The sequence below is a fragment of the Schistocerca americana genome, chromosome 2 (assembly GCF_021461395.2).
Source record: "Schistocerca americana isolate TAMUIC-IGC-003095 chromosome 2, iqSchAmer2.1, whole genome shotgun sequence".
Taxonomy (NCBI): domain Eukaryota; kingdom Metazoa; phylum Arthropoda; class Insecta; order Orthoptera; family Acrididae; genus Schistocerca; species Schistocerca americana.
In genome coordinates, this window is record NC_060120.1 from 1,017,209,861 (window position 1) to 1,017,235,514 (window position 25,654).

The 25,654-nt window shown below is 42.6% G+C and overlaps 1 protein-coding gene across 1 annotated transcript in view; it reads left to right on the forward strand.

Annotated features, from left to right (window-relative positions):
* The window catches only part of LOC124596375 (protein quick-to-court), a 319,173-nt gene that overhangs the window by 139,230 nt on the left and 154,289 nt on the right, over nt 1-25,654 (forward strand). The window contains exon 3 of the mRNA XM_047135488.1: nt 14,832-15,056. Coding sequence (XP_046991444.1) covers nt 14,835-15,056 — 222 coding nt within the window. The 5' untranslated portion in view covers nt 14,832-14,834. The remainder of the gene's footprint in view (nt 1-14,831; nt 15,057-25,654) is intronic.

A 25,654-nucleotide genomic window follows, 5' to 3' on the forward strand; every position in this document is an offset into this window, starting at 1 on the left:
TCTGGCTCCTTCCTGCCTGGCGCTAATGATCAGAGTTTGAGGGAGTTTCTCGCGTGAGCCGATTTGCGGCCTTGATAAACGGCCGGAACTCTGCCCGAGTTGCATCCGGTCGGTTCTGTTCCGTGGTTAGATTATAACATAATCTGTGTAGAAGCATCTGTTATATCGCTAGCTGTAAACGCAATACCATTCAACTAAATTCTGACGAAAGTGCGGGATATTTCATTAAATATTTTTCTATTTAACTTTTTATAATACTTTTATGACGAAGCCACATGACAGTTTTACAATATAGGGTGTTACAAAAAGGTACGGCCAAACTTTCAGGAAACATTCCTCACACACAAAGAAAGAAAATATCTTATGTGGACATGTGTTCGGAAATGCTTACTTTCCATGTTAGAGCTCATTTTATTACTTCTCTTCAAATCACATTAATCATGGAATGGAAACACACAGCAACAGAACGTACCAGCGTGACTTCAAACACTTTGTTACAGGAAATGTTCAAAATGTCCTCCGTTAGCGAGGATACATGCATCCACCCTCCGTCGCATGGAATCCCTGATGCGCTGATGCAGCCCTGGAGAATAGCGTATTGTATCACAGCCGTCCACAATACGAGCACGAAGAGTCTTTACATTTGGTACCGGGGATGCGTAGACAAGAGCTTTCAAATGCCCCCATAAATGAAAGTCAAGAGGGTTGAGGTCAGGAGAGCGTGGAGGCCATGGAATTGGTCCGCCGCTACCAATCCATCGGTCACCGAATCTGTTGTTGAGAAGCGTACGAACACTTCGGCTGAAATGTGGAGGAGCTCCATCGTGCATGAACCACATGTTGTGTCGTACTTGTAAAGGCACATGTTCTAGCAGCACAGGTAGAGTATCCCGTATGAAATCATGATAACGTCCTCCATTGAGCGTAGGTGGAAGAAACTAAAATGAGCTCTAACATGGAAATTAAGCGTTTCCGGACACATGTCCACATAACATCTTTTCTTTATTTGTGTGTGAGGAATGTTTCCTGAAAGTTTGGCCGTACCTTTTTGTAACACCCTCTATACATATATATATACGACACAAACACTTCATTTCCAAAGACAGTATGTAATTTGCTCCAAAACTACGTTAAAGTGCGCCATTCCTAGTACGCAAGGGGGCCGCATGGAATGGTATAATCGTATCCTATTTCCCTTATACTTGCAGGTTATGAAGCTGTGTCCGAGCATGAATTTCCTAAAGCAGCAGGACGAAAATGAAAAAGAATTCAATTAAATCGCCTTCCAAAATTAATTTCCAAGCTCTGATAAGTACAAAACATTTTTAGCTTAGCAAAATAATCGTCGGTAGCTCAGTGCATAGCGTAAAAGTCTAGTCATCGTAAAGCAGATGGTTCAAACTTCGTTAATAGTAACTTCTTTATTCATTTATTTAAATTTCGTATTTATTAACAAATGTAAATATAATAAAAAATATTGAAACGTAAGTTTGCAATAAAAATAGTCTTTTTTTTAAACTGCTAATCACATGAAAATGTGGGTTTTCAAAACAAAAAATATACTCCATTTATGCAAACTAAACAGTGTATTGGTGATATATGAACTTTTAACAAAACGACATTCACAGAAAGATATTTAGCATGTTCGTGTCAAATTTCATTTCCATACGACCAGTAATTGATAAGTTAAATAATTTTATTTAAAAAATTATGGTTCAGTATTTTTTAATATAAATTGTCATTTGAAAATAAATCATTTCCATACGACCAGTAATTGATAAGTTAAAGAATTTTATTTAAAAAATTATGGTTCATTATTTTTTAATATAAATTGTCATTTGAAAATAAATATAGAACTTCAATAAAATTAAAAAAGCAAGTTCAGTGTATCGAGAATCGAATACCACTGACCTCAAGATTACGAAAGTTGTACGCCGTACACTGTTAGAACCGACTGAGGTTTGAACCCTAGACCTTTAGGATTTTAGTCATTAAGCCACTCAGCCACCAAGTTACATACTGCATTCAGCTACTGGCGAGTAATGTATAAGTGTTTGCACTTAACTCTTTTAAAGGCGGTTTTTCAATGTGTCGTACTGCTTTGACAAATTATGTCCAGGCACTGACCTTCAGATTCCACAAATATGAGGAAATTGGAGGAGGACCAGTCCTTCAGGGTCATCTAAAAGGCTTTTTCTGAACATTTCAAATCAATACGACGTGTAGTTCTTTGGTAACCATTTGAAATGACGCATGACGTATTAAGCGGGAAAAAAATATTTCGTGGTGTTGCTGAATGTCTGAGCAAGATGACACGGTGATGAAGACAGTGGACTAACATTCGGGGTAACGATTGTTTACCGCTGTAATTAATTTTCAGCTATTTTGCAAGTTCCCCCTACCACTTGTGCCTTTGTCTTTAAGATGATTTCAAGCCTGAAACTAATTACGAGTGGAAAAATAACGCGGTCAATGAAAAGGTTATAAACAAAGTTAACTCAGATCATGACCCAAGGGTCAACTCCATATGTGATTACCCAAAAGGACTTTTACGTTTGCCCCTTGCCATTCGTTCCGTCTCCACTTTCTCGTTAATGTGTATTAGCTATTACTCTTTAAACTCAAATAATTTATTGTCATACTTACTTCTTTTCACTGCATATCAACAATAACCACTATGTGGATAGTAACATCCCAGGTAATGTCACAAATCAAAATTGTCTTCTCTAGGAATTGTAGCTTTGTACGGAACAGGTGAACACAAGAGTATAAAGTTTTTGTAATGTTGCCGGCATTGTACACGAATATTGCCATGCCATACCAGATACTTTCGTTTCACCGTGAACTAACCGGCATCATAGGACGGGGCTGAATGCTACGGACGCACCAGATACTCCCTATGCTCTGTGAGGCTTTGCGGTTCCCTCGAGTCATTTGAAGCTCCGTCCGCAAAAAAGAAGATAGCAGAGAATGAAAACCGCCAACGGCGTGCCAAGGTGGCGCAAATGAGACGCAATGTCTAGCTATCTGTTTCGTTACCATCATCTGCTCTGCAGTTACCTAAGGCCACACGATACCTGATACACCAGTTCTTCTTTCAGTCCAAGTGCATTCATGATCTGTGTAGCTCTTCTGACCGCTGTTTTTCACTGAAATCTGAGAGAATACTGTCTGACGTCAATAGCTGGTGGAGCAAGTATAGGTGAAGATTAGACTGACAACACAGCTGTGTCGGCGCACACTGCGTAAACTCTACGAGTTTATACAATTTCTCAATAGTTTAACTTTTCACAGTATTCATCTTGAAGTTGTGAGTAGTGGGTGCAGCCTCTCAAGCTAAAAATGCAGAGTTTGACACAATGTGTCAGCCGAAACATTATGATTCTCGTGCTTTCCTTTTCTACATGTCCTTGTAATGCAAGTGTGGAAATTTATATCAATGCGTAAAGTAACTGAACAAAACTGCCCTATGTTATTTCAAGATGTAAAATTATTTTGACAATTTGCCTTAAATACGCGTTTCTAGGCTTGAATACAAACTGTAATTTTAAATTCTTTTACCTCAGGAGCTACGCTTTATTGCAGTAAAAAATCGGAAATATGCAACAACAAGCAGACGTTTTCGGTTTTAAATAAAGCAACTGGATCTCCTATAGAATTTAAGAATTTGTTTCCCTGGTTATTTTCGTAAATTTTCCTCTCCACTTCAAAATTTGCTTATCTCACACGAAACTCAAATCATTCGACGAAATGGAGCACCTCCTGACATAATGTGTAATAAATCAAAAAACCCGAAAAAATATTTTAATTTCCTGTTTCTCCAGAACTTTAGAACCTTAAACACGAAAGATTGTTTCTCCTATATCCTTGATTGAAATTCGTGTTACAGAGTGCTGTTAATTTAATCATAATGCACTTACATCGAAATTTTGCTTCGTATACTGCTTAATCTGTCGAACACTGAATTCATTAAAGCAATTTTCTACGGTAGTTTACTCAAATTGAAATTATTTCCGAATAGCTGTATATTTAAAACTGAACAAAATCATTCTGTAGCTCTTCCAAATAAAATTACTGGAAACTCAATAATCTGGTAGGAATGATAAGGAATACTAAACATTTTCGAGTCACACTAATTAATATAACTATTGTGTGTGACAATAGTTGCAAATATGAGAGACATTTCACAGCCAGCTTCGTATTAACCTCGCAGCAATGATCCAGAATTAAGAAACAAATGATGCTGGTACATGATACATAACTGCTTTTAAAAACAATTGGCAAATGTGGTGCAATGGAAACAAATAACACGCTACAATTTTTTTGTCATTTACTTACGCTTGAATGATGCATAGACACAAATTCCTGTCTGGGAATAGCTGCAATCCTGCGATTTCTCAACTTCACACATTTGGGAAATCAAAACATGTGCACTTTGATGCCTTTTTGGGATTTATAATTTCCCAGGCAAAAGGGAACGCAGCACTTGTATCCTATACGTCGAAGAACTGTAAGCGAATACTGTATGAAATATATATTAGTTTCACGTGTCACACACTTTCAACACAACATACACGCCAACGGGACTGCCGACTGAAGATAAGATGGCCAACAGTTTGTGACGTCACGTGCCAATATGGCCGCTGTGGGTAGGCCTTGTATCTAGAAGGCTTTGGTTGGATGCCGCCTGACGCCGTTACGAGCACGTGATGCGATAACGAAGGTTCGTAAGACGAGCAGACACGGACGAGGTATCACCTTAGCAAAGATACAGGCCGAAAATGGGTAAATCCACTGAGATAAGCGACTCTGACAAAGGGCAGATCGTTATTACGCAAAGCCTGTGAACGAGTGTCTCGAAAACGGCAAAGCTGGTCGAATGATCACGTGCTACTGTCGTGAGCATCGACGGAAAGAGGTGGGACAGTGAAACTACCACTAGGCGCTAATGGTTTGAGGTCGTCCACTGCTCTTCACAGAAAGTGTGGTTCGGAGGCTTGTCTGTTCTGTAAAGTAAGGCAGATGGTGATCTGTGTTATCTCTGCTGAAAGAGCACAATGCTGTTTCACACGCGAGTGCTTCTAAGAACAAGACAGCGGACCCATCTCGACGTGTTCACATGTTGACCCAACGACATCGTCAGTTGAGATTGCAGGGGGTACGGGACCATCGGGATTCGACCGTCGATCAATGGAAATGTGTCGGGTCAATCACATTTTTGCTAGACTAGGTCGCTATACCCGTTTACAAACCTGGAGTTACTTTCCTTTTCAATTTGGGTATTCCTAGATTGCGCTGTTTAACCTCAAAGTATCTATCTCCATAGTAATCCCATGCTACTGGCAATGTTATGAAGTGTTTTTCTTACCTAATTTGCATCCTGGAATTGGCGACATCAGTTCTGTCTTCCTCGTGCGCGGGGAAAAAAAAAAAAAAAAAAAAAAACGGCGCTTGAAATTAATGCATCACGGGACCTTTTACGACGATTGATGCTCCGGTGGGAACGAGAAGTTTCGTGAATTATTTTAATGTAGGATACACGCTTTTGAAAACTTGAAATAGATTTCATCTTTTCGCTAGGAAATCGATTTTGAATATTACCACTACGAATGGTCGCTGTGTGATGAGCAAACGGCAAATACAACAGATACTCTGACATTTCTTGCTTAACGACCGTGTTGCCTTTCTTACGATATCATGAAAGTTAGCTACTCAGCAACAGCACCGCAAACCAACGCCAGTCTGTCCCGAAAGACTGGTCTTAAGTAGCGCTTCTGTTTTAAACGTCCTGCGAGCAGACGTGTCAAATGAGATCTCAGGCAGGCCCGCTTTGACCACATCTGAATTATTTCGAACAGCTTCACCTTCCAGCATACTAATCTGAATTTACTGTGGCTGTTGCAGTGTCAACGTATGCAGATAACGTATTGGTCAATCCATTTTTCCACACAGGTTGTTTAAATCCTCGCCAGATTGTCACCGAGTGTACACAGAGAAACAGTCGATACCGCCACCTTCAATGCTCCACCAACGGCCTTGGCACCAGCACGTCACGTTGGCTGACAGTCTGATAAGAAGTTGCCCGTCCTCTCACGACTGCACTGCTGTGTTTATGATTTTGTTCATGATTATCTGTCTAGTAGATAGGAGCGTTCACGATTCCGATGCGTAAAGAGGATAAGATAAAGGTGCTGAATTTTAGTAAATGTGATAATGATAGACCATAAGTTACTTAGTTTTTATAGATGTTTTATCTCAAGTGCCACCTACAAGTTCTGTATCGGTATTGGAGGTAGTCACCTACTACAAAATATGATTCCTTTGCACTACTCTCCCTCGCGACACTTGATTCACTCACACCCTGCACCCCCATTTCATATCAACCAAGTAAAAGTGCGTGCACTATACTGTTTGTTAAGCAACTGATTGCTGGACTCATTACTTCTGAAATGGTGGAAATTGGACGACTTTAGGCTGCGAATGCTTTATTTCTGGCCACTGTCACTAATAATAATAACCATAATCATCATCTACATTTATACTCCGCAAGCCACCCAACGGTGTGTGGCGGAGGGCACTTTACGTGCCACTGTCGTTACCTCCCTTTCCTGTTCCAGTCGCGTATGGTTCGCGGGAAGAACGACTGCCGGAAAGCCTCCGTGCGCGCTCGAATCTCTCTAAATTTGCTTTCGTGATCTCCTCGGGAGTATAAGTAGGGGGAAGCAATATATTCGATACCTCATCCAGAAACGCACCCTCTCGAAACCTGGACAGCAAGCTACACTGCAATGCAGAGCGCCCCTCTTGCAGAGTCTGCCACTTGAGTTTACTAAACATGTCCGTAATGCTATCACGCATACCAAATAACCCTGTGACGAAACGCGCTGCTCTTCTTTGGATCTTCTCTATCTCCTCTGTCAACCCGACCTGATACGGATCCCAAACTGATGAGCAATACTCAAGTATAAGTCGAACCATTGTTTCGTAAGCCACCTCCTTTGTTGATGGACTACATTTTCTAAGGACTCTCCCAATGAATCTCAACCTGGCACACGCCCTACTAACAATTAATTTTATATGATCATTCCACTTCAAATCGTTCCGTACGCATACTCCCATATATGTTATAAAAATGTACAGTGTGCGTGCCGCTAAAACTCAGAAACGAGTCCCGCTACGACCAAGGGAGTTGTACGGTGTGGTAGCCCTCTATTCCCCAGCCATGAAGGAGGCTACCATTTTTACATGGAGGGCGTGCTTTTCAGGATATAAGGGCTGGAAAATTTCGCCCTTTAGACATTTCTAGACCATTCCAGGACATTCGAGAGCATTCAACAACATTCCAGAATGTTCCGGAATATTCAACATTGATCCGGGATCTTCTGAAATGTTCGGGAATAGTCTGGAACATTCGGGAAGATTCTAGAATGTTCGGGAACATCACGGAATATCCCACATTATTGTGGAATATTCTAGAACACTCTCCACTGTTGTGGAATGATCCGGAATATTGTGGACTATTCGAAGCGTTTTGGTAAGCTTTCGTAGGGGTGTATAAAGCGAGACCCACCGTGTGTTCGAACGTCAGTTTCTTATCATTTACGAATGGAGGAACCGAAAAAATAGTGCAGTGAGTGAATAAAAACAAACAGTGAAGTGTGAGTACTCAGTAATAAAGTGTCTGAATATAAATCGAAAATAAAGTGTGTAAAGCGTACTTAGTGTACTTGTTTATAAAAAGTTGGTTTGATTTATACTTTAGACAACGCCAAACCTAAAAGAGGAGGAGATCGTGCCAGACAACATGTCAACTCCCTGAGCGATGGCAGGTACCCCAGCGAGTGTGATGATAATGATAGCGACATACGTAGAACAACTCGAAGCCATGCATTGTATCGAGCCAGTCAAAATGCATTTAAGAGAAGACTTACATAAGTCTATTCGATATTTTCAGCAGAAACTTAGACAGACAAATAATTAGCAGCTGGAAAGTACTACCAGAGAATGAAGTCACCACTAGACCAGGGACAAATTAGACTGAAGAAAGAAAAAGAACACAAAGAGTAAAAAATGGGAGCTGCTTGGAAACTCCGAAGATAGAAACACTATAGCAATGTGTGATCTGACAGGGCCCAGTCACTCGTAGTAATAACAACACTGTGTAAGCCCTACAGAGTGTAGCAGCCACTACGTAGTTACTGTTGTGTTATTCTGTCAGTTAATTCCGTTATTGTTGCCAAGTGAATAATGAAACAACTTCTAGTCAGTTTCGAGAACCAGCTGCAACTCGCAGAAAGCATTTTTATGAGATGTTTAAGCATATGTGATGTATACATCTGAATTTTATTATCATAGCTGTATGGTACAAAGTAGTAGTGAGTAGACAATGTGAGGAAGACGATGTTCACACAGTGCTTTCACAAGCTGTAATCTCCACCACAGTGTGTCACGTGTTCATGCTAGTACTTGAAAAAATTTAACTATTGGTAACTTACGAAATAATGATTACAGTAAAGATTTTTTTAAAAATATTTTTTTTCCTCAAGTATGATAGATGAAAACTTCGCGGAACAAATGTTGCATGGGACAACGGAGGCCATAAGATGACGGATTTTTGTAGCTAGGTGGGGTCGCATCAGAGATATGAAGGTCAACTTTGTTTTTTTCAAATGGGATGCTATAGTTTGGTACTTATTTTCTGATAGCGGCTATCGAGACGAACCTAATGATGTGTTACAGTAGGGTCTTTGAAGGTCAACGAAGGAAAAAAGGTGGCATGAACGTCCATTTACAGAGGGTGTCCGAAGTGATGACCATTGGTATCAGTGCAGTGCTGCAATATTCTTACCATGGATTGAGTGGTATTCCTTATTACTTCGGCACTTATCGAAGCACATGCTCTGACAATTCTCTCTCGTATATCGTGCAAATAGTAAATATTCGTCGAATATGGCGCATCCATCTAACGTACCATTGACATGTAAACACGATTCGACGTTTTCGCAATACAACACTAATAGGAACGGTAAGACTAGTATCGTCGAATCAAGCGAATGTGAATGATGTATTCCTTCGAAGAACAAGTCGATATGTTTCTCATTTACGGAGAATGCCAACGAAATTCAGTGAGAGCTAGAGACTTATACACTGAAAGATATCCTCAACGCCTCAACGCACTCGCCCTAAACGTCGTACATTTTAATGTGTGTATGATAAATTGAGAACAACTGGATCTTTAACGCTTCGGAAACATATCCAGCAAAGGAAAGTTACTACCGAGGAAACAAAAATTGGTACTTTTTCCACTGTTGTTCGAGATCCTCGTGTTAGTTCGAGTCAAATCGGAAGGGAATCTGGCGTGAGCCATAGTAATGTTGTTGGTGTTCTGCATCGCCATAAATATCATCTTTATCAGTCTCCACCAAGAATTAACTGGTACGGTTTTTATGCGTCGCATTGAATTCTGCCGCCGGCCGCGGTGGTCTAGCGGTTCTGGCGCTGCAGTCCGGAACCGCAGGACTGCTACGGTCGCAGGTTCGAATCCTGCCTCGGGCATGGGTGTGTGTGATGTCCTTAGGTTAGTTAGGTTTAAGTAGTTCTAAGTTCTAGGGGACTTATGACCTAAGATGTTGAGTCCCATAGTGCTCAGAGCCATTTTTGAATTCTGCCGATCGGCTCAGCTTCAGATTCAGAGGGATGACACATTTATTAATTTGATTTTATTTACTGACGAGGCTACATTCACGAACCATGGAAATGTTAATTTGCATAACATGCATTACTGGGCAACTGATAATCCATTTTGGCTGCGGCAAGTTGCACACCAAAAACCACGGTCGGCGAATGTATGGTGTGGGATTCTGGAGGACAGAATTATAGGATCCTATTTCATCGAAGGAAATCTAAATGGTAGGAAGTACACCACATTCCTGCAGGAAACATTAGGTCTGTTATTAAAAGAAATACCTTTAGGAACAAGGAACAGAATGTGGTATCAAAACGATGGGTGTCCGGGACATTTTTCGCTAATCGTTAGAAATGAGTTGCAAAGACAATTCCCAAATCGTTGGATTAGACGTGGAGGAGGTGTCGTGGCCGGCTCGTTCGCCAGAGTTGACGCCCCTGGATTTTTTTCTTGTGGGAATTCGTAAAAGACATTGTTTATAAAGACGTTGCAAGTACACCTTAAGATATGCGAGGGAGAATTGTCAGAGCATGTGCTTCGATAAGTACCGATGTGATAAGGAATAGCACTCGGTCCTTGATAAGATTGCAGCACTGCATTGATACCAATGGTGATCACTTCGAACATCTCCTGACGTTCAAGCCATCTTTGTGACCTTTGTTGACCTTCAAAGACCTTACTGTTACACATCGTTGGATTCGCATCGATAGCTGCTGTCAGAAAACAAGTACCAAACTATAGCATCCCTTAAAAAAAAACAAAGTTGACCTTCATATCTCTGAAGCGACCCCACCTAGCAACAAAAAACCAACGTCATATTATGGCCCGCGTTGTCCCGTGCAACTTCTGTCCCACAAACGTTTCAGCTCCTATCATACTTCCGGAGCTATTCTAGGTGGCAACAGTTAGTGACTCACCCTGTACAACCAGTGTATAGTACGACAGATGCGAAGACTGCAGAAACAGAACAAACATTTCAATGACTGGACGGACAGTTCATAGCGTTTTGAAAAAAAAAAAATAAAACAAAATAAAAATAAATGGCATGAGATAGGTTTGAACACGGCTTATATGCTTCAATCTCCAACACTGTGACCACATTTTTTCCCAAGAAACTTCATTTTGTGTCTTATTGATGATGAAGTCCCATACTCCCTGAAAGAGCGTAGGGGACGATGCGGGAGACCCGCACAGCTGTACTAGGCAAGGTCCTAGCGGAGGCGGTTTGCCATTGCCTTCCTCTGACCGTAATGGGGATGGATGATGATGGTGATCTACATCTACATCTACATCTACATTGATACTCCGCAAGCCACCCAACGGTGTGTGGCGGAGGGCACTTTACGTGCCACTGTCATTACCTCCCTTTCCTGTTCCAGTCGCGTATGGTTCGCGGGAAGAACGACTGTCTGAAAGCCTCCGTGCGTGCTCTAATCTCTCTAATTTTACATTCGTGATCTCCTCGGGAAGTATAAGTAGGGGGAAGCAATATATTCGATACCTCATCCAGAAACGCACCCTCTCGAAACCTGGCGAGCAAGCTACACCGCGATGCAGAGCGCCTCTCTTGCAGAGTCTGCCACTTGAGTTTATTAAACATCTCCGTAACGCTATCACGGTTACCAAATAACCCAGTGACGAAACGCGCCGCTCTTCTTTGGATCTTCTCTATCTCCTCCGTCAACCCGACCTGGTACGGATCCCACACTGATGAGCAATACTCAAGTATAGGTCGAACGAGTGTTTTGTAAGCCACCTCCTTTGTTGATGGACTACATTTTCTAAGCACTCTCCCAATGAATCTCAACCTGGTACCCGCCTTACCAACAATTAGTTTTATATGATCATTCCACTTCAAATCGTTCCGTACGCATACTCCCAGATATTTTACAGAAGTAACTGCTACCAGTGTTTGTTCCGCTATCATATAATCATACAATAAAGGATCCTTCTTTCTATGTATTCGCAATACATTACATTTGTCTATGTTAAGGGACAGTTGCCACTCCCTGCACCAAGTGCCTATCCGCTGCAGATCTTCCTGTATTTCGCTACAATTTTCTAATGCAGCAACTTCTCTGTATACTACAGCATCATCCGCGAAAAGCCGCATGGAACTTCCGACACTATCTACTAAGTCATTTATATATATTGTGAAAAGCAATGGTCCCATAACACTCCCCTGTGGCACGCCAGAGGTTACTTTAACGTCTGTAGACGTCTCTCCATTGATAACAACATGCTGTGTTCTGTTTGCTAAAAACTCTTCAATCCAGCCACACAGCTGGTCTGATATTCCGTAGGCTCTTACTTTGTTTATCAGGCGACAGTGCGGAACTGTATCGAACGCCTTCCGGAAGTCAAGAAAAATAGCATCTACCTGGGAGCCTGTATCTAATATTTTCTGGGTCTCATGAACAAATAAGGCGAGTTGGGTCTCACACGATCGCTGTTTCCGGAATCCATGTTGATTCCTACATAGTAGATTCTGGGTTTCCAGAAATGACATGATACGCGAGCAAAAAACATGTTCTAAAATTCTACAAGAGATCGACGTAAGAGATATAGGTCTATAGTTTTGCGCATCTGCTCGACGACCCTTCTTGAAGACTGGGACTATCTGTGCTCTTTTCCAATCATTTGGAACCCTCCGTTCCTCTAGAGACTTGCGGTACACGGCTGTTAGAAGGGGGGCAAGTTCTTTCGCGTACTCTGTGTAGAATCGAATTGGTATCCCGTCAGGTCCAGTGGACTTTCCTCTATTGAGTGATTCCAGTTGCTTTTCTATTCCTTGGACACTTATTTCGATGTCACCCATTTTTTCGTTTGTGCGAGGATTTAGAGAAGGAACTGCAGTGCGGTCTTCCTCTGTGAAACAGCTCTGGAAAAAGGTGTTTAGTATTTCAGCTTTACGCGTGTCATCCTCTGTTTCAATGCCATCATCATCCCGTAGTGTCTGGATATGCTGTTTCGAGCCACTTACTGATTTAACGTAAGACCAGAACTTCCTAGGATTTTCTGTCAAGTCGGTACATAGAATTTTACTTTCGAATTCAATGAACGCTTCACGCATAGCCCTCCTTACGCTAACTTTGACATCGTTTAGCTTCAGTTTGTCTGAGAGGTTTTGGCTGCGTTTAAACTTGGAGTGGAGCTCTCTTTGCTTTCGCAGTAGTTTCCTAACTTTGTTGTTGTACCACGGTGGGTTTTTCCCGTCCCTCACAGTTTTACTCGGCACGTACCTGTCTAAAACGCATTTTACGATTGCCTTGAACTTTTTCCATAAACACTCAACATTGTCAGTGTCGGAACAGAAATTTTCGTTTTGATCTGTTAGGTAGTCTGAAATCTGCCTTCTATTACTCTTGCTAAACAGATAAACCTTCCTCCCTTTTTTTATATTCCTATTAACTTCCATATTCAGGGATGCTGCAACGGCCTTATGATCACTGATTCCCTGTTCTGTACATACAGATTCGAAAAGTTCGGGTCTGTTTGTTATCAGTAGGTCCAAGATGTTATCTCCACGAGTCGGTTCTCTGTTTAATTGCTCGAGGAAATTTTCGGATAGTGCACTCAGTATAATGTCACTCGATGCTCTGTCCCTACCACCCGTCCTAAACATCTGAGTGTCCCAGTCTATATCTGGTAAATTGAAATCTCCACCTAAGACTATAACATGCTGAGAAAATTTATGTGAAATGTATTCCAAATTTTCTCTCAGTTGTTCTGCCACTAATGCTGCTGAGTCGGGAGGTCGGTAAAAGGAGCCAATTATTAACCTAGTTCGGTTGTTTAGTGTAACCTCCACCCATAATAATTCACAGGAACTATCCACTTCTACTTCACTACAGGATAAACTACTACTAACAGCGATGAACACTCCACCACCGGTTGCATGCAATCTATCCTTTCTAAACACCGTGTGTACCTTTGTAAAAATTTCGGCAGAATTTATCTCTGGCTTAAGCCAGCTTTCTGTACCTATAACGATTTCAGCTTCGATGCTTTCTATCAGCGCTTGAAGTTCCGGTACTTTACCAATGCAGCTTCGACAGTTGACAATTACAATACCGATTGCTGCTTGGTCCCCGCATGTCCTGACTTTGCCCCGCACCCGTTGAGGCTGTTGCCCTTTCTGTACTTGCCCAAGGCCATCTAACCTAAAAAACCGCCCAGCCCACGCCACACAACCCCTGCTACCCGTGTAGCCGCTTGTTGCGTGTAGTGGACTCCTGACCTATCCAGCGGAACCCGAAACCCCACCACCCTATGGCGCAAGTCGAGGAATCTGCAGCCCACACGGTCGCAGAACCGTCTCAGCCTCTGATTCAGACCCTCCACTCGGCTCTGTACCAAAGGTCCGCAGTCAGTCCTGTCGACGATGCTGCAGATGGTGAGCTCTGCTTTCATCCCGCTAGCGAGACTGGCAGTCTTCACCAAATCAGATAGCCGCCGGAAGCCAGAGAGGATTTCCTCCGATCCATAGCGACACACATCATTGGTGCCGACATGAGCGATGAAAACTACACAACAACACCCAGTCATCTCGAGGTAGGCGAAAATCCCCGATCTCGCCGGGAATCGAACCCGGGACCCCGTGCTCGGGAAGCGAGAGCGAGAACGCTACCGCGAGACCAAGAGCTGCGGACTTGTGTGTTACTGTTCGCTACACCTGTTCGGGGCAGTTTTTTTTATACAGAGTGTAGCTAACCCACTGACCGAGCAACCACTTAACCACGGCTGTTAATCCGCGCTCAATATTACACTTGTTAAGCTTACTTTTTTTATTACTATTCAGTACACCTTGTTCCTGTTTTCATGTTTCAGTTTTTGACGGGTTGTCTTCTGGGCTGTCTTACATCTAAATCTGAAGGGGGTGCAATGGGGAGTTTCCAATGTCAGGTGCTTACTTGCCACTACAGCATTCAACTGATCCCTTCCCTAGAATGTTAACGTGTAAAATAATGATATGTCGGCAGTAAGCGAGCCCTTAAAATGATGGGATATGTGTTACGGCATAAAGGAATTAAGTATGGGATACTCCCGAAATTTTCTCTGTAGTATGAGAGTGCACTTTGTTGGAGTGAGCTAGTGCCCGGACAATGTCCCCTCTTGACGGCGCGACGCGCTTGTGTGCCGGCAGGCGATGAGCGGCGCAGAGCAGAGTGGCGCCTCCGCCCCCGCTACCGCCCCCGCCGCCGCCGCCGCCACCTCGCCCACCGGCAGCTGCAGCAGCGGCGGCAGTAGCAGCCGCATACCCGTGGCGCGCGCCATGCGCCGCAGCCACTCGATGCGCCTGCGCGGCGAGCAGCAGCGCGCCTGCTTCCCCATAGCGGAGACCGAGGCGCCCATCAGGAACCGCAGCATGGTGAGTACTGACTGCTCGCCTGTACTTATTTTACGGTGCTGTGAAAGTAGTGTTCCACAGCGTAGTGAGTATCCGCCACTACGCAACCTTGTCTCATTACCGGTGCTGACCTCTTGCAGCACCGATGCGGAACGCATCTTCCCCTGTCTGCGCTTTATGTAAAAGAGGAAACAGTTTGTCAAACTTAACTAGCTTTTCTCAAATATTTGGCAGTCTGACGTGTTTGTCAAACACAGACCGCAATTTACAGAAATGTTGATTGGCGGCTGATTTGACAAAATGGCGGAGGTTGTTTGGGGTACGTTTCACTGCGCATGTTTACCGAAAAACGAATTTTATTACAATGTATCTATTGTATTGTGAGACAACGGTAAAATATAATAAAAGAGCACTGGCAGTTACGAAAATGGTAGAGGAGTTGCGTCTTCCCCAGCCATATATTACACAGAAAGGCTAAGGAGGAAATCGATATTCTGCGCACAACATAGAAGCGGTAGCACAACAAAATATAATGAAATGTAAGCTCTCCGGTTCTTCCACGAGCGATGTGTGTGTTCCCAAGTTGTGGTATTCTAATGAACTTTCGTTACATGATAAAGTGGAAGAAAAACTTCCCCATACTTGTCTTCTTTTTTAATGTGAATGCGAAGTAAATCTGACACGTTATTAAAAGTTTGACTGTCCATTCGGAGAAAGTTAATATCGTTAGGTTATGACAGCCAGACCTCCAGATGTCAGTCAGTCAGATTGGAACCAAACGTTGTTTATCGACAGAGTATGGACCAAAACTCCGATATTGTTTGTCGTGTGCGCTGTCGTCCAGGAGAAAGTGCGTAAACAGTAACTAATAAGTAACACATGACCTATGGAGCACGGGAAAATGAGCTAGGTCACAGAATACTTGTAAGGTAGCCGGGCGGGATTAGCCGAGCGGCCTAGGGCGCTGCAGTCATGGATTGTGCGGCTGGTCCCGGTGGAGGTTCGAGTGTGTGTGTTTGTCCGTAGGATAATCTAGGTTAAGTAGTGTGTAAGCTTAGGAACTGATGACCTTAGCAGTTAAGTCCCATAAGATTTCACACACATACATACATACATACTTGTAAGGTACTCCTTATTTGCAGAAAAGAGCGCATTTTACTTTATTCCCAGTTTTGCTATTTCGCTTACATGAAGTGAATGTATCGGCGCTGCAGTACTTACGGAGTACTGTCTCCACGTACGCGTACGCCACAATTACCACGCAACCATTGGGGTTACACTCGTCTGGTGTGAGTCTTTCCCGAAGGGTCTACTGGGAGCCGAAACGCACCCTGGGTTCGGTGTGTCGCTGCGGTGGGGTGGGTGGACTGCTGTAGCCTGTTGTGGGGTTGTGAACCACTGATAGCAACGGCGGGACGAAGCCTCTCCGTTGTTTATAGGTCCCCAGTTCCATACAGTACAATACAATACCGTTAATAACTGTCTTCTCGAATGTTGCCGCTGATAGATTCGCCTGTTTGGCTAGATGTGATCACATTACATGGCATGACCTTTTCATACATGACCAAAACACCGTAAAATACGTGAGCAGAAACAGACTAAAATTCAGCGCATTATGGAGAACCCAGTGCGTCAGCTGTAGTGGACTTCGACACTTCGAGGAAACACAGTTTTGCAACACCACAGAGCAAAGTCATCACAAAAGCGCGTCCGTTATGCTTATTCCACAAGTTCTAGAATAATACGGGGTGTACAAAAAGTCTCTCCGCAGTGCGGTATGATTGTTAGCCGCGCGTGCCACTTGCCGCAGTCAATATACCGAAATAAAACTCAGTGAAATAAAAGTTATTAATTTACTGAATATTCACTTTTAACTTACACATTTTCACATTAAAAGTTGAAAGTGTTCCCCCTGTTGTTGAATACACAATAGTATTCGTCTAATCATGTTTCCAAACACAAGCTGTAACATTTCTTATGTAACAGAAGCAGTGAAAGTGGATATTGCGGTTTTCAATTCATCGATGGATTTTGGACGGTTTTTATAGACAGTTGCTTTTGCTGCACCCCAGAAGAAAAAGTCATGTGGTGTTGGGTTAGGCGACCGTGGAGGCCAAACTCCCTGTGAAGTTATGCCATCACCAAAAACATGAGCAAGCAGTGACACTGAAACGCGTCCCGTGTGCGCGGTTGCACCATATTGTTGAAAATAACCGTTGAGTATTTCACTTAACAGAAGTTCTCTTATGAATGGGTACAGAATATCACTGCAGTATCGTCGTGGGTTTATTGTTTCGTTGAAAAATATGGGACCCACAATCCGAGGCTAGAAATTGCAATCCAAAATCCTATTTTCACAGAATGAAGTGGTTCCTCATTAATACACAATGGATTTGCAGTACTCCACATACGAGATTTTTGCGAGTTCATTTACCCGGATAAATGATCCACGTGTCATCAGTGAAACACGTTCCATTAACAATATCCCTTCCATTTATTTGAACGAAATTTTTGAACCATTGAAAATAATGCAGTCTCTTGCCATGATCAGTATTTTTCAGTTCTTGCACGTCTGTCACTTTGTGTGGGAAAAGTTCTAATTTTTTCCTTACAGCTGTGTGAGCCGTTTTGACACTAGCATCGATTTCCTGAGCGAGTTTTCTTACTGACTTGTTCGGACTCGTGGACGTTTTATCGGAAATATCGAGTAGTTTACCCTCAGACAAAACGCTAGGACGACCACTTCTCGGTGCATCTATCACTGATCTCGTACTTCGAAATTTGTTAATCAAATCTAGCACAGAATAGCGATGTGAGAGTGTTGCCTCCGGGAAAACTGAATTAAATGTTTGACGAACTGAAACTATGTATTTACCGCCAGCTTTGAACACTTGTTCGCTTAAAGACACACGTTCTTCAATGGTTAGCATTTTAACAGTGACAAAAACGAAACAAAACAAAGGAACTAAACTTAAAGGTTCACGTCATTACGTAACGACACACACCAACGATACTACTGACGCTGGCTGAGATAAACGAAACAGTGGAAAGTTGGGAGAGTCCACTTGAAGGGAAGTAACCCAGGCAGGCGAACAATCATACGGCACGCGCGGCTAACAATCATACGGCACTGTGGAGAGACTTTTTGAACACCCCGTATTACTACGGAGCACCACCTGAATACGGCCACTTCCACAGAACGATTTTTCGCCAGGAACCTGTTGGTATAGTGGCCGCCTTACCATACAACAAGCCATCCAGGACTCCCAAGCCACTCTTCGGATCGGGCGCGAATCGCACACTGAGGCGATAGCCACATGTCCGCCGACTCCGGTCCGCGACTGTCACTGCACTTCCAGCTTCGCGCTCACTGGATACACACCTCGCTCGCCGGCGATGTACGATGACTCGCAGGAGGAGGTAGTGCCAACCTCAAGTGGCGTGCCAATCACGGCACACAGCCATCTCGTTCTAAGAAGGGGCCCTTACGGGTTGGTCCTCTCCAATTTTGTTCATCCGTACATGATTGAGGGTCACTGTCCAGACATCAGAGCAGTACACGCAATTAAAAAAAAAGATCGCCTTTGAGGATTACAGGATTTCAGAGCCCTGTTAAGTACAAAACGTTTATAGTCCGTTGACTAATAAGACCACATTGCTAATTTACATATCCGTTTGTTAATCAAATTCTGATACATAAATATTTAAAAAAAATCTGTTTATATTTAATTATATTCACATGAAAATGCGCCTATTTGCAATCAATTAAAATTTGGTACAAAAATGAGAAATATCAGATAGAAAATGAAGTCCTTATTTGCTGTAGAAAGGCAAAGTAGAGACTGTGCCGCAAGTCCGTGACCAGACAATTGGCCTAACTGCAGGTAGAGTGCGCCCTTTCTTGGGAGTGACACTAGCAGGGGGAGGGTGGGGGACACATCGCCGCGACCCGCCTTTTACTTCCAGGAAAGGTCCTCGGTGCTCATTTAATACCAGGCTGGGTGGACCCGTGGCCGTCCTGGAGGGTCTGCAACAGGGTCTGGGGCTGAATCCGGGACCTCCAAGGCAAGTCTTGGGCTCTGCCCACTAGAACACCATGGCCACGCTATTAACGCGAAATGCCTTTTTTCTATACCGACTTGATGATGACACCTTAGTTGCATTACTTCATATAAGCTTCGACGGTATTGTGGTCATGTTTTAAAGTCTGTTTGCTGTCTGACACCCATAGGGGTCACGGGCGTCATTCAAATGTTTGTGATATGTTAATAATATAACAAAAAATACAATTCAAACAAGCAACAGATCCACTGCATTCAGGAAAAATTTGAATTCCAAAACCCAGATTGTTAAGAAGGATAAAAAGGAAAAAGGAAACTAGATTCATTTGAAATTATATTTACTTCCAATGCGCATTTTTAAGATTGACTCTGATAGAGGTCGTCAATTTAGTAGCATATTTGCTTCTGGTATGAGAGAATTAGCCGTCTACATTTATCATAGACGCCTAGAGGACGCCCGGATGTATAGAAATTAGTAAGCGAAACACGCCCTACGTGGAGGCTTCCTTCGTGTCCCCCATCACTTCAATTGCGGTGCTATTAAAACAAATTTAGCACAACAAATTCTTTCATAAAAAACTGAAGTGAACGCTTTACAACGCAATAAGAAATAAGTCGACTTAACACAAAAGAAAACCTCATTTTCTCAGTACTCGTGAAAAAAAAGTTCTAACCTTTCAAGTCATAAAAAGAAACCACGCAGTGTCAAAAGAAATAAAAGAAGTTGTCTTTGATAATCGGAATTTCCCCGATATTATCGCGTTTTTGCTACTTATGGGAAATTATACAGCAGTTCAAACAGTATCCAGGTTTGTCTGGGCAGGTTCTACACTCGTATGCTGTATCAGTGCGCTTGCGTTGTTCCGCGCACTTCTTACACCGCTTCCCCATAACTTGCTTCTTCCCTGCAGTAGCTTCCCGCTTTTGCACAACGTGTGTTTGTTTGTGATGTTTCTTGCTCACATTTCGTGGAACGTCCATTGGTGGAAGAAAGCGCTTTATAATGTTCATTCTGTAATCGTACAACGTCATTTTATTTCCCGAGTACTTGTTTTACAGATACAGAGAATTGAAAACTAGCATGTCAATGAATGAAAGAATAGTTTTTACGGCCAGCGGATAGTCTTTCGCTCACACAAATAATACGATAACATCTGATCTTGTTTATCAGTCCCAGACATACACGCATTGTACCTAATAACAGGCAAAGGTTTCATGACTATTTGCTGGCGCGCATTCGTCACTTGCTCCATAACATTTAGATGTTGTGTGGAAATGTAGGAAACCTCTCGTCGATTCTTCCATTTTCCAATCATAACTCCATTAGAATACGACGCAATTGCCTCTCCTCTCCCAAGTTTTCCGATACAACGTCTTCGGGGGTATATTTCCTATTTAATTTCAGAGTACCTGTGGAAAGTGTTTTTAGGTTCAACAGAGTTGTAGCTAAATGAAAACTGTTATAATAAATGTCCAAGTAAATGTGATGACCAACATGCAGCTTCTATGACATCAAATGCAAAACGACCTTTTCAGCGTGACCTTTTCCCCCCATATCTCCACTACTTCCCGTGTACACAGCGCACTTATTTATGAAACCGTCTGGACTGTTGAGCATGTATATCTTAATGCCATATTTATTACATTTGATTTTTATGTATTGTCTAAATGACAATCTTCCCTTCAAATAATCATTGTTTCATCTATTAATAAATCTCTTCCCGGGTAATACACTTGAGACATTCTCGTGTTAAAATAATCCAATATAGGTCGTATCTTATATATCTTACCTGGAAGTGGATTTTTTGCAAAATGCAGAGAGCGTAATATGATCAGATACCGGTCTCTGCTTATACTCATCGCTATTCCTCTATTCTCAAACAGCGGTTCTTTATTCCAGTAATCTTGTAATCACGGATATTTAACGTTACCCATATGTAACGAAACACCCAGGAAAACTAGTAATTCGCCTATACTTAGAGGTTTCCATTTACAGATCTTAGATCCCTCTTTTGTATTTTCGCTCGGCAATATGTTGACTGCGTTATCGTTCGTTTCGTCAACTACAAGTTGCAACAATTCGTCTGTTACCAATAATCTGAAGAAATCCATAGGAGAATTGCCGAAGGATGAATTTGCAAAACTTCTTCCTTCGTAAATGGGTGATACTGCATATTATGTGGTTGTTTATGGCAGGACTCGCCTGGATTATCTCCGTGTGACAGGTCGGGCTCTTTTTCGTCGTCGATTTCCACACAATCGACGTGATCCGTATCGTCAGATTCGGAACTGTCACGAAACAGATTCGAAAGCTGTGCTTCCTCGCTATCATCACTGTGCAGTTCTTCTGCAACCTCGAAATGACAATCTCCGTGGTATGCCTCGCCCTCACTACACAGAAAATCACTGTCGTCTAGTACACTAAGTAGCTGTTCTTCTGTCAGTTTAACACTTTTCCTGCTCCTTTTCACATTGGAAGGTCCAGGTGTTGGTTCATTAGCCGCCTTTACGAACAATATACGTTCGATAAATGCCCACACAAAACAATAGTTTACACGCTTTGATGCTAGCTTAGACGCTGCAACTAGACCGAGTAATCCGACAGTGAGCGCGGACGCTTATAAGCGTCAGCCGCAGCGAAAAGTGTTAAACGAAAAATATTATAATCGTGCTAGTCTGAATCAAAATGTAAATTGAATTCATACGACTATCCCATCTCTCCATTTAAAAATTATTTTTTGTGTAGAGTGAGATTTGAGAACTGTTAATTGTTGATGCAGATTTTCTTTAAAAATCTTGTTGCAGAATGTCTTTATAAATCGTAATGAAATAATTTCTATTTTTTTAACCACAATAATGCAGTTAATAATATTAATTATTATTATTTGCCGGCTAAGCTCAGTTATATTGCGTTTGGAATATTACCTATAACAATTTCTTCGTAAGATGGAGAGAAGCACAGAGATTCGCATTGGCGTGCGTAAAATTTGTTTAGCATCTGCAGTAATAATCACTGTTATATTAGTTAATGCTTTCATTGATTTTACATAGGAAAACTCTTTACTGTACACAAAAAAATATTGTCAGTGCCTTCGTTAGTCCAGGATAAGTCTCAAGTTGGGCTTTAAGTCAAAATTCAGGAAGAGAACGTGTAGAAATTTTACTGCTCAGCTTCTTTGCTGTTTCGCAAACGAAACAATTGAAATCGGTGCGTGTCGTGCGCCTTTTGCACGGTTAGCTTAAATTCATATTTGCTGCGTAATGACAGCGGCTGCAGCTCGTCAGCGATGATGCTGGAACAGATAAAAATGCTAAATGCTGAAAAATCTTAATGAATTTGACATGGAAGTGTATTTACAGTAGTTAAATAATTCCAGCAAATGCTCTATAAACATATATTGAAATACTTAACAGATTGGCGTGCGCGCACGCACACACACCTACACACACACACACACACACACACACACACACACACACACACATCTGATTACTCAAACAGATAAAGTTCGACCACTAACATCGATAGTAAATAGAAGAGAGAGCAAAATCTGTAATGGCGCTATTTTATATATATATATGCCGGAAAATTAACATGACCTCAGATATTAATGTAACTCTAAGATACATCTTTAACATATAGTTATTCTTTGATGATTACATCAATTACAAAAATAATGTTTGGTAAATAAAATACATATAACGTTTTCAACGCGAAGTGATTCTTAGGGTTTTGTGAATGTATGTTAGAAAAATGTTTACGGTTTTTTTCATCGTTCGTAAGGGCATTTTTTACCACCAGCAATTAAAAATAAAACATTAGGATTCAACATTTGTAAATCATCTTTTCCATTTGTTAGTAGTGAACATTTGTTAATCATCTTCTCCATTTGTTAATAAATGTAGAATTCAAAAATTCGACAAGTGACCATATGATATCAACCTTATTAAGCTACGAAGTTTTATTATCAAGACAGGTACTGATAATAAAATAAATATACCGTATACAGAATAGTAAGGGGTATGATTGTTGTACGACCGGACGTTGTGGCCGAGCGGTTCTAGGCGCTTCAATCCGGAACCGCGCTGCTGCTACGGTCGCAGCTTCCAATCCTGCCTCGGGCATGGATGTGTGTGATGTCCTTAGGTTACTTGGGTTGAAGTAGTTCTGAGTCTATGGGACTGATGACCTCAGATATTAGTCCCATAGTGCTTAGAGCCATTTTTGAATTTTTGTACGAAAAGCGAAATAGGAAGACTCACACTGGACTAAGCCACTAGTGCATTTTATTAAGCTACGTAAGTTTTGTGCGTAACAATGCTCGAAAAGCTTGTAATATTCAAAGACGATTTTTAAGTTTAGGATGCCGTCGTATTGCTTTACGATTTTGGTATCCAGGTACAGACATTCAAGTCTTGTAAGTCCAGTCAGCGCTCCGCGGTGTGGATACACTCAATTTAACTGACGTTTGCTTTTCTTATCAGGGTGGAAAACTTCAAGCATTCCTCGTATAAAAATAATGGAGAGGCGCAGTCCAGGAAATATGTAAGACAGATTAAGCAGATGCGGTTAGGGTCTTAGCTGAGAGAGCGGAACGTAAAGACAGGCCTGGACGTAAAGTACTGTGCTAGAGTCCTGTACTGAGCGGAGCCAATTATTTTTATCAATTCGAGTCACCACAGCGCGGGGCCGTGTCATTTCAGCTGCTAATGGACATCTGGCTCTCATCCTAAGCCCGAGGTCGTGACGTAATGGCATCGCGCGTTGGGTCTGGAGAGCTGAAGTCTCACATGTGTTCCGTTGCCAGCAAGTCGCTGTTAAATAACTTTCACTACCTCTTCTTCCTCCTCCTCTCTTCTTCTTCTTGTTCCTGTGTTTAGGGCTTCATACTCTGTTAATTTCCATACCGATAGAGATGAATAACGTTGTTGTTGGAGGTGGAACGTGGTTTTGCGCAAGAACAGTCCAATCTCTTTTTTGTTTCCTTTACATTTTGTGTCCAAACAACGTCAGTAGCACGAAAGCCAGTAATTTTATGTCATGCTGAGGTCTGTTTGTTGTTTCTCCATTAGTCCTGGGTGCTTTGTTCGTATTTTTTTTTTTTTTTTAGATTTGCTATATTTTTTATATTGTGCGCAGTGGATAGGTACTTATTTTGTGTGCGGATACAAGCAGAATTGGCCGCTGCTCAGAAACAGCTGAAATGTGCGTTGGCCACGGCCGGTAGCCTTCAGGCTACTGCTCAAAGCTGCAACGACATCCTACGGTCGCAGGTTCGAATCCTGCATCGGCCATGGATGTGTGTGATGTCCTTAGGTTAGTTAGGTTCGAGTAGTTCTAAGTCTAGGGGACCGATGACCTCAGATGTTAAGTTCCATAGTGCTTAGAGTCATTTTTTGGCAACGACATTGGGGCACCACTGGCGGAAGCAAAGACACCTTTGGTCCCGTTGGAAGTCCCTGGGAACATCGTCTTGCGATACGAAACTTCTGCCAAGTCTGTTTTCACTCGGAGGTAAGTGGTGGACAGTGGTGGACTCGCATGTTTCTGTGCGGAGGGTGAAAGTGGGAATTGGCAGCGCATGTGGCTCCTTACGCCTTAGCAACAGATACGAAGTGCTACCTGTGGTGTCACCGCCAGACACCGCCGGTCCGTTAGTATACGTCGGACCCGCGTGTCGCCACTGTCAGTGATTGCAGACCGAGCGCCGCCACACGGCAGGTCTAGTCTAGAGAGACTCCCTAGCACTCGCCCCAGTTCGTCAGCCGACTTTGCTAGCGATGGTTCACTATATACAGACGTTCTCATTTACAGAGACGACAATTTAGCACAGCCTTCAGCTACGTCATTTGCTACGACCTAGCAAGGCGGCATATTAAGTTACCATAATTACTTCAAGAATGTATTCTGAACTGATAATATTGTGAATCATGTACCGTCAAGAGCGACGTTCATCATTAATGGATTAAAGTTAAGTATTAAACTAATTACGTCCGCTTTCTGAATACTCATTCCTTGTCATGTTCCAGACCTCACGTCAGTATAGTTCTTCCCTCCTCACGCCAGCCTGCGTGAGCTAAAACACGTGCATTTCGGCCTCCACTCGTAACACGGTGTTGGCTCCTCTGCTAACACAAAACTACCCTGTGTTTATAAAACGACTGAGTCAGCACGGCATTTGTATTTTATTGTATGTAAACTGTAGACCTAGAGAGACTCCGTCCCCGCCGCAGCCGCAGTGGTCCACAACCCCACGACGACTGCCGCAGTTCACTTCACCCCTCCGCCGCCTCACGCCGAACCGCTCTTTTAGGGTTATTGTGCGGTTCGGCCCCCCGGTGCCCCCCCTCCCCTCCCCAGGGAACGTCTCAAACCAGACGAGTGTAACCTCTGTGTTGCGTGGTAGAGAAATGGTGGTGTACACGTACGTGGAGAACTTGTTTGCGCAGCAATCGCCGACATAGTGTAGCTGAGGCGGAATAAGGGGAACCAGCCCGCTTTCAGCGAGGCAGATGGAAAACCGCCTAAAAACCATTCACAGACTGGCTGGCTCACCA